A 12,103-nucleotide genomic window follows, 5' to 3' on the forward strand; every position below is an offset into this window, starting at 1 on the left:
CTCCCTGATTATGTGTTGCATGTGCTACTAAGAGCATAACCATATTATGCTAGAATCAGAGCCTCATGTATCAGTTGCAGGGATAGCAGGACTGTAGGAAGGCCCCATTAATCTTCCATGCTGAGGAAGTTTCCTGAAATTTGCTCTCCTCTTCATCTTGAAACAGCCTTTGCCTCTTTTCCTCCTTCTTTTACTTTTTTAAAATGTTTCTCTAAAAACCGTACAAGCAAACTTCCAGACTATGGTATTGGAAGGGAGTGGCAAGGAACTGTAAGGAGACCAAAGCCCTCTCAGACAACAATTTTCATATCAAAGTAGGCACCATAGCAAGGCCTGATTTGTCTACATAAGAAAAGACAAGAGAGGCATTCATTTCATTGTTAACCTGCATCTCTATTACTTTCTTACAGTGACCCAAATTTCCAGCTCTGTTTATAGGAAAGAGTGTGCCTTCCCAAGGTTGTTGTCTCTGCACCTGAGATATTCCTGCTAGGATGAAAAGGACTTGTATGCAATTCCTTGTGCCAGTTCTCTGGGTGAGCTGGTGGTGGTACAGGTGGCTTCAACCTGTCCCTTCTCTACAAAGCAAAGGAAAAGCAAAGTGTGCTGCTAATATACCACTCCATTGTGCTTAAGGCACTCTCTGCCTTTACTGACCTCAGAAGGATGGAAGGGTGAATTAGTCTTGAGTCCACTACCTGAGCCTGTCGGGATTTAACTCAGGCCGCGAGCAGAGTCTTGGCTATAGTACTGCAGTTTAAACCCTGCACCACGAGGCTACAAAGACCTTACCACTAGGCAAAAACTCTCAACAGACAATAATTATAACCATAAATATGAATAACCCTATAATAATCTAGACTTGATTAAAACATTTTAAAAGTTATACTTGCACAAGGGAAATTGTGCAGGTCATAGCGGCTGGCTGTCAGCTCATTAATAAAGTGCTTTTTGTGTTCCGAGCTGCACAGAAAAACTGGGCACATGTCAAAGAATGCAAACAACTCCTCGTCAATGAAGGACAATTCCCCCCCAAAATCTATGCAATTTTCCTCACCTGTACAAACTGACAGTAGGATTCTGGCCTCCCCATCCCCAGTTGCAGGTAGAGGGAATTAGAAAGAGAAAATATTCAAATGTGGGTTTCTCAGATGACATCCTGCGAGCCTCACCTAAATGTTGTTCTGCACCGTCAAGTAACTAGTAATTTTCTCATCTCTGCTTTCATCCCATTTAATGGGACCCCAAATCAGCATATCAATTCCTGCTAGGATAGGGCGGAGGTCAAAGCTTGCATCAGCTTCGTGTTCATACTGTATCACGTGCAGTTCAGTTTCTGAAATGTTTTCAGCATATGGATTTTTCTTCCCCATGTTGATGACTAAAAGGACAACTTGTCAGAGTTTAGAATTACAGAAAAAGATCACCAAGATACCACTCATTTTACACTGCATACAACGTGTTGGCAGTGAGGAAAGCAAAAAGGGGAGGTTAAGGAAGACAGAGAGAAGAAGAGCAAAACAGCAAAGAAGAATGGATAAATGGGAAAGACAGGGACAACAAGGGGGAAAAAATTCAGATTAACACAACACCAACCAATTGCCAATTAAATGAACTCATAGCTGATATCACAACCACCACATCACTGTCTCCTTGCTCAAAGCTAATGCAAACCAATTTGTTTTCCATGCCTATGCATTGGCTTTCTCTGTGGCACAGTAAATCAGTGGGATACACGGAACTCGGAGGATCGTAGAGGTTCCAGGTAGAATCTACCTGGATTCTTTAACTCTAGTTAAAGAACCAAGGCCAAAGCTGTTATATGGTAGAAGAAATACTCCCTTGTTTTATTGGGATTCTGTCTTCAGATTGTTCATTGCGATGACCCCACCTATGTGCATTTTCCCATACAGATAAATCTCCTATTCCCTGTTCCCAGATTACCAAAACCAGTCTGTTAAAAATGGAGCTTTACAAACAGTATTCTCTGCAAGCCAAATGTTTGCATAACTGTGGTGGAAGGAAACTCCTAACCACAAGGGTTTGATACAATGAAGCTGTTGATGCTTTTTGGCTCCAGCTTTGTAGAACTTTTCTAATAGAATAGTGACCAGGAAGCAGAGATCCGGGGACAGCTATTTAATTCACAAGGGCTTTGTACTTGACACTTCAGTTTAAAAAAAAAAACAACACTTTCAGCACAGAGTACTAGTTTCACACCACACCCAAGCAAAAGAAGTGGGCTGATCCACATTTTTACAAAGTTGACAGGAGAATCATCTCACGATTATTTGCACAATCCTAATCTCAGGATTGTGCAGTTTGCTGAATTTATGAGATCAAATGAGCAAGACATAGCAGGAAATCACAATAACCATCTTTCCCTTATTTGTTAACAAAGCAGCATGGTCAAATATTTCTGATTTTGAAAGTAAGATTTAATAGCATTTTCATATATTTGCACTTTTTCACCCTTACCTTCAGTTGCTTCTACAAATCTGCATATATGTTATGATCATATTGGCATTCGATTTCCTGAAGACAAATGTGTTTTTCTTCCACTTGCTTGCACATTAGTCCAGATTCTATATGTTTTCCTTCTCTGATCCCTGGTTTTTCATCCTGAGTTGGATGACATGGGCCATACCCTCTGTTTTCCTATTTTTACTCTGCCTAGGCGGGTAGAGAAAGCAGATGGGGTTGGTTTTGCCCCTGAGCTCTACAAGAGAAGCTTTATCCTAGCAATCTTGTTGGGGGGAGGGGGAGTAAAAAATAAATAAATCTCAGCTTGTTAACATATTACAGTTTTAGTGAATACATATGAAATTGTGGATTCCCTCATGCTTGACTTACCCAAGCCACTCGTCCATCCTTCTCCACCCTAACCTTCTTATTGTTAGGGAATGTGATCTTTGGTTGTTACAGATTTTTCGGGCTGTCTGGCCATGTTCTTGAGGTTTTTCTTCCTAACGATTCACCAGTCTCTGTGGCCGGCATCTTTAGAGGACAAGAGTCAGAACTATGTCTGTGCTCTGGTGCAGTTTCTGGGATAGTTGAGTATTTATAGCTGTGGGATCTGCTTTTTGTCCTTTTCAGGAGATTGGGTGATTGTGGTGATCAGCGTGTTTTTCGTTGTGGGTGTATTGTTGTGATAAGGGGGAGAGATGATCTGTCACTATGATTGATGGGTGTCATTAACTGGTCTTATGTGCAGTGATCACTGGTCCTTGTAGCTGGGTAGAGATTGTTGACCTTTTGCAGGCTGTGTTTCTCAGTGCTGGGAGCCAGGATTTGTTGAGTTTTAGACTTTCTTCTTTTTTGTTGAAGCTCTGCTGGTATTTGTGGATTTCAGTGGCTTTCCTGTGTAGTCTAACATAATCATTGCTGGTGTTGTCCAGTACTTCTGTGTTTTGAAATAGAATTTCATGTCCAGCTTGTTTCAGGGCATGTTCAGCTACTGCCGATTTTTGTGGTTGTTTTAGTCGGCAGTGTCTCTCATGTTCTTTGATTCTGGTGTGGATGCTGTGTTTTGTGGTCCCAATATATACCTGGCCACAACTGCTAGGTATCCACTATACTCCTGCAGTGGTGAGGGGGTCCTTTTTGTCCTTTGCTGACTCTTTGTTATATTTTTGTGGTGGGCCTGAATATGCAATGTGGTCTTTAACTGTTAAGATGCTAAAAGATTGCCTAGTGTGATTATGCAAAACATGAAACAACAACCAAGGACATTTACAACTCCTTTCAACGTGTTAATCCTATACTTAAAAGGAGGTGGGGGGGGAAGCAGCTGAAATATCCATAGAAAAAGTATTCTTTATGGTTTGTAGTATGTTTGTGACCTACTGTGAATAAATTTATTAAAGTTGTAGTAAAGTTTCTTCCTAGCAGCAAAAATCACTAAACTGAGACTATTGTATTTTGGGCACATTCTTAAAAGGATAATAATAGTTAACGGTGGCAGGAAAAGGGGTGATGGGGAATATGACATGGATTGACACCACAAAGGAGTTTCAAAGACCTGACCAGGGCTCTTATGGACAGCACCTTTTGGATGTCACTGTAATGGAAACAATTTGACAAGACAAAATAACGCCAGTTATTCACATTTATGTGGGAGTCAGTGATCTATCTATCTATCTATCTATCTATCTATCTATCTATCTATCTATCTATCTATCTATCTATCTATCTATCTATCTATCTATCTATCTATCTATCTATCTGTCTGTCTGTCTGTCTGTCTGTCTGTCTGTCTGTCTGTCTGTCTGTCTGTCTGTCTGTCTGTCTGTCTGTCTGTCTATCTATCTATCTATCTATCCATGCGACCACGCTTCCCCACTGTGCCTCCAGGGCGAATCGCCAGCCTGTAGGCATTGAATGTGAACACTGAGCTCCCAAATCAATCTGTGTATCTGTATGGCCACTGGCTGCAAATTCAGGCAACGTACACACTTTGAATCAAATTTCAGCAAAGCTGAAGCAGAGTAATTTGGCTTGCTAATGGGGTTGTGACCTCAGTCAATCTGAAAGCTTGTTTTCTTAAAACCCCACATGGTTTTTACCAGGACTTCTTCTTGTATGCCTATAGTAAAAAAAATATGAAGCCTCTGGGCTTTAAAGCAGTTTAAGATACTACATGATTAGATTTGCAAAAAGTAGCTCTCTTAGTCTGTCTCAGCATGTTGTCAAAAGAAATAGAAAAAACAGCAAAATATTGTAATAATTCAAAGACTAGTGTGAGCTTTCAAAGAGAGAAAAAGATATTACAGAATCCTGGGTTATTTAGGGTTGGAGATGCACTTAGAGAGGCACAAAAAGAGAATGATCAGGGGCAAGAATGAGAAGTTAGCAGAATAAGTAAAAATATAACTTCTTTCATCTGAAATTATTTCTAGTTATCTGCAAAGCACTAAGTGAAGCTTGAGGTACTGGAGTCCTACTACTTCAGAATTCATATTTCAGCTTTCTGGGCTAAATACAGTGGACCCTTGACTTACAGACGGCTTGACTTACAGACTTTTTGAGTTACAGACTTCTCTGGCGGCAAAATTTAGGTTTGACTTGCAGACTGAGAATTGACTTACAGACCAGAAAAAAACCAAAACGGAACAAAAACAGCCTGTTACGGGATTAATCAGTTTTCAATGCACTGTAGGTCAATGGAGACTTGACCTACAGACTTTTTGACTTGAGAACCGCCTTCCAATATGGATTAAGTTCTCAAGTCAAGACCCCACTGTAGGATGCAAGACCGACATGCTTTCAAATTGATCTCCATTTCCTCGTTATTGGCACAGAATAGAAGATGAATTCCATTTGTAAATAAGTGTCATCATCATGGAGATAAGTATGATTTAGTTTGGGACAGAGATGACAAACTAGTTTAAACTATATATTATCTTGTGTTATGGCATTTATGAAGGAACAGAAAAGAAGCAAAGTGAAGAAGGAATGACAAAAGCAGGTATACGAGGACAGATATAAGCCAAGGATTGGAAAGTTCAAAAACGTCCTCTGTCTGAACAGTGAAAAATATTCCAGTCTTTTTTCTTTCACGACTGCAGTGGATATTGTCCACATATTTCTAAATTCCTCTGCTGTCAACACCTAAGCACCAACCTTTATTTCACACTAACTCGTGCAGTTAACTCAGTGATATAAGTATCTGATTGTGGAGCCAGCGGTTGGGAGTTCCATTCCCCACTGTGCATCCCCCAAGAGTCAGCCTGTATGGTCTTGGGCAAGCTGCAAAGTCCCAGGATGTCCCCGAAAGAAGAGACTAGTAAACCACTTCTGAATATTCTCTACCTGGAAAATCCTGGAAAAGGTCACCATAAGTCAGAATTTATTTGATGGTGCATGATTATTGGTTAGTTTATGGAACTTAGCAAAGACTTGATTCTGACTCCACAGAATTTCATATACTGAAAAATTAAGGCTTTACCACAACATATTCTCTTCAAATACCTTAAAATCATGTGAACTCTGTCTGATATATGGGCTCTCTACTTTTGGAAAACCATTGCCAAAAAACAGTGTCTCATCCCTTATGTATGCTTTCAACTCAGTTCTGATTATGGTGGCCCTTACTTGGTACTCAGCAGTGGTTTACCAATCTCTTCTTCTGGGGTCCTCTGGGGTCATGTAGCTTGCTCAAGGTCACACATGCTGGCTGTTCTCCCTGGAGGCATAGTAGGAAACAGAATTCCTGGCCCCTTGTTCCAGTTCATTATGCAGCAAAAAATACATATGCTAACTACATGCATTTTCATTTCCAGCTATTAGAAATGGGCCTGTGCTGTGGAAATTCATCAGGCTGGCTGACTTACAGTTATATACTAATACTGCCTCAACAGCATTCACTACTGGTCATTGCCTTCGTCCATAATAATGACACACCAACATGTTTGACCTGTCCCAATTTGGACGGTGCGTGAGAAAAGTATATTTGTCATTGTATTCACGAAGGCTTTCACGGCCGGGATCTAATGGTTGTTGTGGGTTTTTCGGGCTCTTTGGCTGTGTTCTGAAGGTTGTTCTTCCTAACGTTTGGCCAGTCTTTGCGGCCAGCATCTTCAGAGGACAGCAACCTGTGCTCTGCATATATTTGTCATCTTTAAGAAACTGCAGTGAGAAAAAAGAGAGTTGTTTTGGCTCAGATGCAGTTGAGTGGAGTCCTTCCCTCTCACGTAAATATCCTCACCCTAACAAGCAAATAGGTGGAGCCCCTTTCCCCTTGTGTACTTGCAGCTCTATTTGTCAAACGGAACAGCATTGTTCTCCCGTTTTTATATAGTTACATGGATTAAGGAGCTCTGGTTGGCAAGCTGACAATTAAAACCCAGTGGAGATGACTGGGTGTATTCAAATGAATTAATGGGGTATACATTTCAGTGGCTATGTCAACACCTTCTTTCAAAGGCAGGAGTGAGGCAAACATCCCACTGAAATCCTTAGGTTTTTTTTCTGGATGAGCCTTTGTCTAGTGTCAGCATGGTGCCTCTCTCAGTTATGCCTGGAGACCACCTATGTGCATTTCACTTCTACACATCTCCCTTCCAGGCTTTAAACAAACAAAAAACAAACCCCACATGACCCCATGCAGGCCTTTCATGAGACTTGGCACGAGAAAAAAAACATAGATCCCAAAATCATGATCAGATCTGTTCACCATGTTTATTAAGTCAGTTTCAAAATAGGGACTGTAGATTCAAATCACAGGTACAGGTTTCAGATTCAGCCTCTGTTGGTGCTGATTGGAATGCCTCTCCCAATCTAGACAGAGTTGCCTGTCATGCAGAATCCCTGCTATCACCCTATATAGAAACACAAAGTTACTTTTTTGCTAGGAAGAGAGGTACACAGAAATTACCATATCTAAGAAACTGGGATCAATTTTAATCTACATATTAGGCAAGCCAACTGCAGTCAACAGTATTTACCTAATGGTTGGGGAAAATGTCATATTTAGTTTTCAGTTCCGCTTGGGCAACATAATGTCTGTGCTTGGTCATAGATGGTGTGCACTCTCTCTTTTATGTCTCCATTAGACACACCTGTGTAGGCAATGAAACCGAGAGAAAAGCCTAGGTCGAATACCTCATGGGGGGGAGGCCTATATGAGGAGATACATTTGTTCAGATAGCCTGGACCCAAGCCAGAACTTTGAATTGGGTTCAGGAACAGACCAGCAGCCGGTGACACTGTTGTAGCAAGGATGTTATTATCACTGCACAACAGTACAGTGATGTTATTGTGCAGCAAAGCAAATCAACATTGTACAAGGCAATTCTAAAAATAGGGGCATCCTAAAAAAACTGTAACTTTGAAACTGGACTTCAGATCAACACCAAAATATGACACACTTGTAGCAGACAGTCTGCTCTTGCTCTGTCCCAAATTGGGGGAAGTTGGGGCAAACAGTTTTTGAGTTATGATTTTTAAAAGTAAAACTGTTCCCCTCATGCAAAAAGAAGTGACCTTAAATGCCCCCAGATTTAAAACATCAAAGATTTTTTTAAAAATAACAACACAATTTTGCATAACTTGAAAGAGAACGGTTAGCCCCACTTGCTTTTGTTATTTGGAAGGAATCCAGGCGGCAAGGATTGAAATACAGATCCTCAAAATATACGTTTCAAAAGGATGAAACAGTGACTTTGTTATAAACTGAGCATGAGTTGAATATGCTTACACCCCTAAGAATGTTCTGAAGTACATACTGTACATTGTTGCAGCTTCATAGGCTGGGAAAGGAGATGTCTGAAGGGCAATGAAAGGCCATAGAAAGTCAAAAGACAGCTTTTCTTTGAAGAGACCTTTACTACGTAAAGCTTATCATCCTTTTTCTTGCTGGTCACAACGGCACAATATTGGGCAGCAATACTGGGCCATTTCCTGGCATTTTGAATCAGGGTACAGAAGCACAATATCCCATATTCATAAACTGAGGGTTTTGTGAATAATTGAATTTCTTGGCTTTTTAAAATGGGTGTTTCAATATACATGTGTTACAATATGCTCCTTATAACTGGCCTTAGTCAGCAGCCCAGTTGTGACTGCACTGCAGCTGCCAGAATCCCCACTTTGGATGCAACACACCCACTTATTTAATTGGAGCCTTAGCAATATCTGAGCCATATTCTTTATCTTTTGGTACTAACGTTTTAGAAAGTTGACCATTTTTCACGACAGGCCTACAACTCTCAGAACTCCCAAGCCTCCTTGACCCCCTCTACAATCCGGTACAAGGAAACAGGGAGAAAATAAAAGCTGTTTCAGTTGCAAGAGCTTGGGCTGCTTTAAGGTGGCTGGACATGAGAACTAAGGCGCCGGTGTTTTTTCCTGCACATTTTGTCTACTTCCAGAGCTCCACTAAAAAGGCTGCCACGATGCGTCTACATGTGAATTAAACCTAAATGTGAAGTCCATCAAGGACATAGGTACTACACATATCATAACTGGGAAACATACAGGAACCAATACAGCCCTGAGGGTGCGAAGGCCCCAAGTGCGCGCCTCTGGCTAATAGGAGGCAGCGGACAGCCAGCAGCCCCCACAGCGCACGCCTTCGCGGGCCCGAGAGCAACAGAGAGGACCAGGTGGTGGGACGAGAGGCCGCCGTCCCGGGGAATCACAGCCAAGGTGACGTCACAGCAACTGGCAGAGAGTCTAAGAGCCACGGGCCAGGATGCGCGCGCAGACCTCATCTTCGGCCAGGTCGGAAGTCCGCGAACGCCAAGATCCCAAGACGTTACCGCGCAAACGACGGCCTGGAAGGCAAGGAACGCATGCGTAAAGCGCAGTCTTTCAATTCCCCGCATTTTCCCCGCCCCTCCTTTTTTTGCCAGCCCGGAAGTGACGCACAGTGCCGGCTCGGCGGAGGTGGGTGGGGCCCGTGTGGCGGAAGCGGCTGGAGTCGGGCGGGTCCCCGGTGCGGCGCGTTTCTCGGCTAGGTGGTGTGTGTGTGGGGGGGGTTGGTTTGTTTTTTTCTCTCTCTCCCTTCCCCTGTTCCCCCCCCGTTCCTCTTCCTTCTCCTTCCCCCGCCCGGGTTCCGCACCCCCTCCTCACCTCGTCCCGCCCGCAACCGTCGCCATGATCCTGCTGGAGGTCAACAACCGCATCATTGAGGAGACGCTCGCGCTCAAGTTCGAGGGCGCGGCCGCTGGGTGAGAGAGAGAGAGAGAGAGCGAGAGAGGGAGCGAGCGAGCGGGGAGAGGGTGGGAGTGTCAGAGCGCGGGAGGCGAGGGCGAGGGCGTGGGTGGGTGGCGGCCCACGGAACCGGTTTCTTGGCCCACCAGACTCCTCCGGCAGCTTCCTCGGCGATAGGGGAAGAGGAGGGGGGGCAAGGCTTCCTGACGGCAGGGTGAGGATTCGGGGCCTACCTCCCCCTTCACACAACGCGCTCTCTTGCCCGTCGCCCTCGCCTCTTCTTCTGCAGGCGAATCGCCTCTAGACACGAGAGTGGAAGGGCGGCTCCCTTCCCTAGGTGTGGGCGAAGGGCTTTAACTTCCTCATAGTTTCACCGCGCGAGCGCTCCCTCTTCCCTTCCGCCCATGAAGGTCCGTGCAGTCCTTAAGTGACTCAGTAGGGCTGAACCAGCGCCCCGGCATTGGTGTGTTTTCTGTCAGTGCCCCCATCCCGTAGCTGTCAAAACGTTCCTCCCCAACTGTGGGTGCGTTGACGTTATACGTTTCTTGGGGGGGGGGGCGGTAGCGACCCTTCCTACTGAAAGGACTGTCTTGCCTGTCATTCTGAAGGTACTTTAATCGGTGAGAGAAGTTGAGGTAAATGCACACCCATCAAGGTAAAATTGCAGGCTTGTTGCATGGAAGAGACCCAGGCAGTTCACACCACACCACATGCTGCCCCTTACTCAAGGTCTTCTTTTATCCTTCCTCCACCTAGTCACCTGGAACTGCTTCTTCCTGGTAGGTGACTTGCAGCCCCTTGTTTTAAATGAGGGTGTGTTGTTTAGTTTGGATTGCAGTACATATTTCATATGTACTGTACAAGAAATTATTGGAGGGCATTAGAGAAGTCAGTGGTTTTTGATGGTTCCTGAGAGGAGGGCAAAGTGAGATGAGGTATCTAGGAAAAGACAGAGGAGATTTTGAGCTCCCATTGGGAGAAGATTTTCAGTATAAGCTACATAAATGGCTTTTTGAGCCTTCAGACCTGCATGAATAGTTTGAAATAAATTTTTTTCTTATGTGTGTTTTCTATGCAGTGTTGATGAACTCTGGACTCTGCAATTCCTATTGTGGAACAGAATGTATCCCAACTTTTGTCCATCCCTTATTGTAGCTTTTCTGCATGTTGTTGCAAGTTCAAAGGATACCAGTTTGTGTCAATTAGTACTTAGTATTGACTGCTGCCTAGAGAAAAAAGTGTCTTTCAGAGTCATATTAACTACCATACTTTATTTCTTCTTTACAAATATCACAACAAATAGCAAGTATTTGGTCTCTGAAAAAAAAACCCTGGGATACAGTGTATCCTTTGCCTACCTTTTGCATAGCAATGTAAAAACCATTTAACTAACGAATTAAGGGCAATATTTGCTTTAAATTTAACCCCTTTTTCTTATTGTATGCTGCATCATCCAGCCACAATTATTTCTGAATTAGAAGTAAAACAAAAGTGTGCTTTGCATACTGATAGTGCATAAAATATTGGTTTCTATCCAAGGCTATTAAATCTTTCTAATACCTTCAGCAGCTTACGGAACACTGAGGAACATTTCCTATCAGAGATTTTAAGGGTGTGTATTGCATCTCTAATGGAATAGATGTAGCTGGGCTTGTGGCATTTGGCCAGATTCACCAATCATTGGCACATAAGCCTTGGTTGCATATTCTGACACATTAATCCTTGATAATATTGGGTGAAGTCACTGGTATTTCCCAACAACATGCATTGAGCTCTAGGAGTTAAGTTGCTGATGCATTTTTTTTCCAGTTTGCAGTTCTGTTTTGGCAACAGATTTGATTTGGCATTTGATTTGATTTGACATTCATGCTGGCAGCCTCAGCATACCCACAGGTTTTGCATTGGCACATGTAAATAAGAGGTGAAAAAATTATCCCCAAGTGAACAAGATGATCATTTGGTAAATGACATAAAAGACAGGGTAGCCTCAGATGCTCACTGGTCCTGAATGTGTTTAGTGTTTATCACTCCAGTATGATGCCATATTTTGTGAAATGCTTGATTTTCTTAAAGGTAAACATTGTTAAATATGATTTATCCTACAAATGACAATAGATGTGTCACAATATTTTGAGATACTGTATAGATAAAGGTTCCCCTTGACAGTTTGTCCAGTCGTGTCCGACTCTAGGCGGCAGTGCTCATCTCCGTTTCCAACCCATAGGGCTAGTGTTTGTCCGCAGACAATCCTCTGTGGTCACATGGCCAGTGTGACTAGACACGGAACACCATTTGCCTTCCCACCGAGGTGGTACCTATTTATCTACTTGCATTTTTGCATTTTGCATGCTTTTGAACTGCTAGGTTGGCGGGAGCTGGGACAAGCAACGTGGGCTCACTCAGTCGCGTGGATTCGATCTTATGACTTCAGGTCTTCCAACCTTGCAGC

General features: G+C 43.1%; 1 protein-coding gene and 1 long non-coding RNA gene across 2 annotated transcripts in view; one reads left to right on the plus strand and one right to left on the minus strand.

The window, feature by feature from the left end:
- Nucleotides 1-7,154: 7,154 nt before the first annotated feature.
- LOC140703032 (uncharacterized) lies at nucleotides 7,155-9,113 on the minus strand. The gene is made up of 2 exons (XR_013539381.1): nucleotides 8,977-9,113; nucleotides 7,155-7,319 (listed from the first exon to the last, which is right to left on the minus strand). It is a non-coding gene; the product is annotated as an uncharacterized LOC140703032 (long non-coding RNA).
- A 285-nt stretch (nucleotides 9,114-9,398) lies between these two features.
- The window catches only part of ARPC2 (actin related protein 2/3 complex subunit 2), a 34,655-nt gene continuing 31,950 nt past the window's right edge, over nucleotides 9,399-12,103 (plus strand). The window contains exon 1 of the mRNA XM_020804983.3: nucleotides 9,399-9,671. Within this exon, the coding sequence (XP_020660642.1) occupies nucleotides 9,598-9,671 (74 nt within the window). The 5' untranslated portion in view covers nucleotides 9,399-9,597. The remainder of the gene's footprint in view (nucleotides 9,672-12,103) is intronic.

The sequence above is a fragment of the Pogona vitticeps genome, chromosome 1 (assembly GCF_051106095.1).
Source record: "Pogona vitticeps strain Pit_001003342236 chromosome 1, PviZW2.1, whole genome shotgun sequence".
Lineage (NCBI taxonomy): Eukaryota > Metazoa > Chordata > Lepidosauria > Squamata > Agamidae > Pogona > Pogona vitticeps.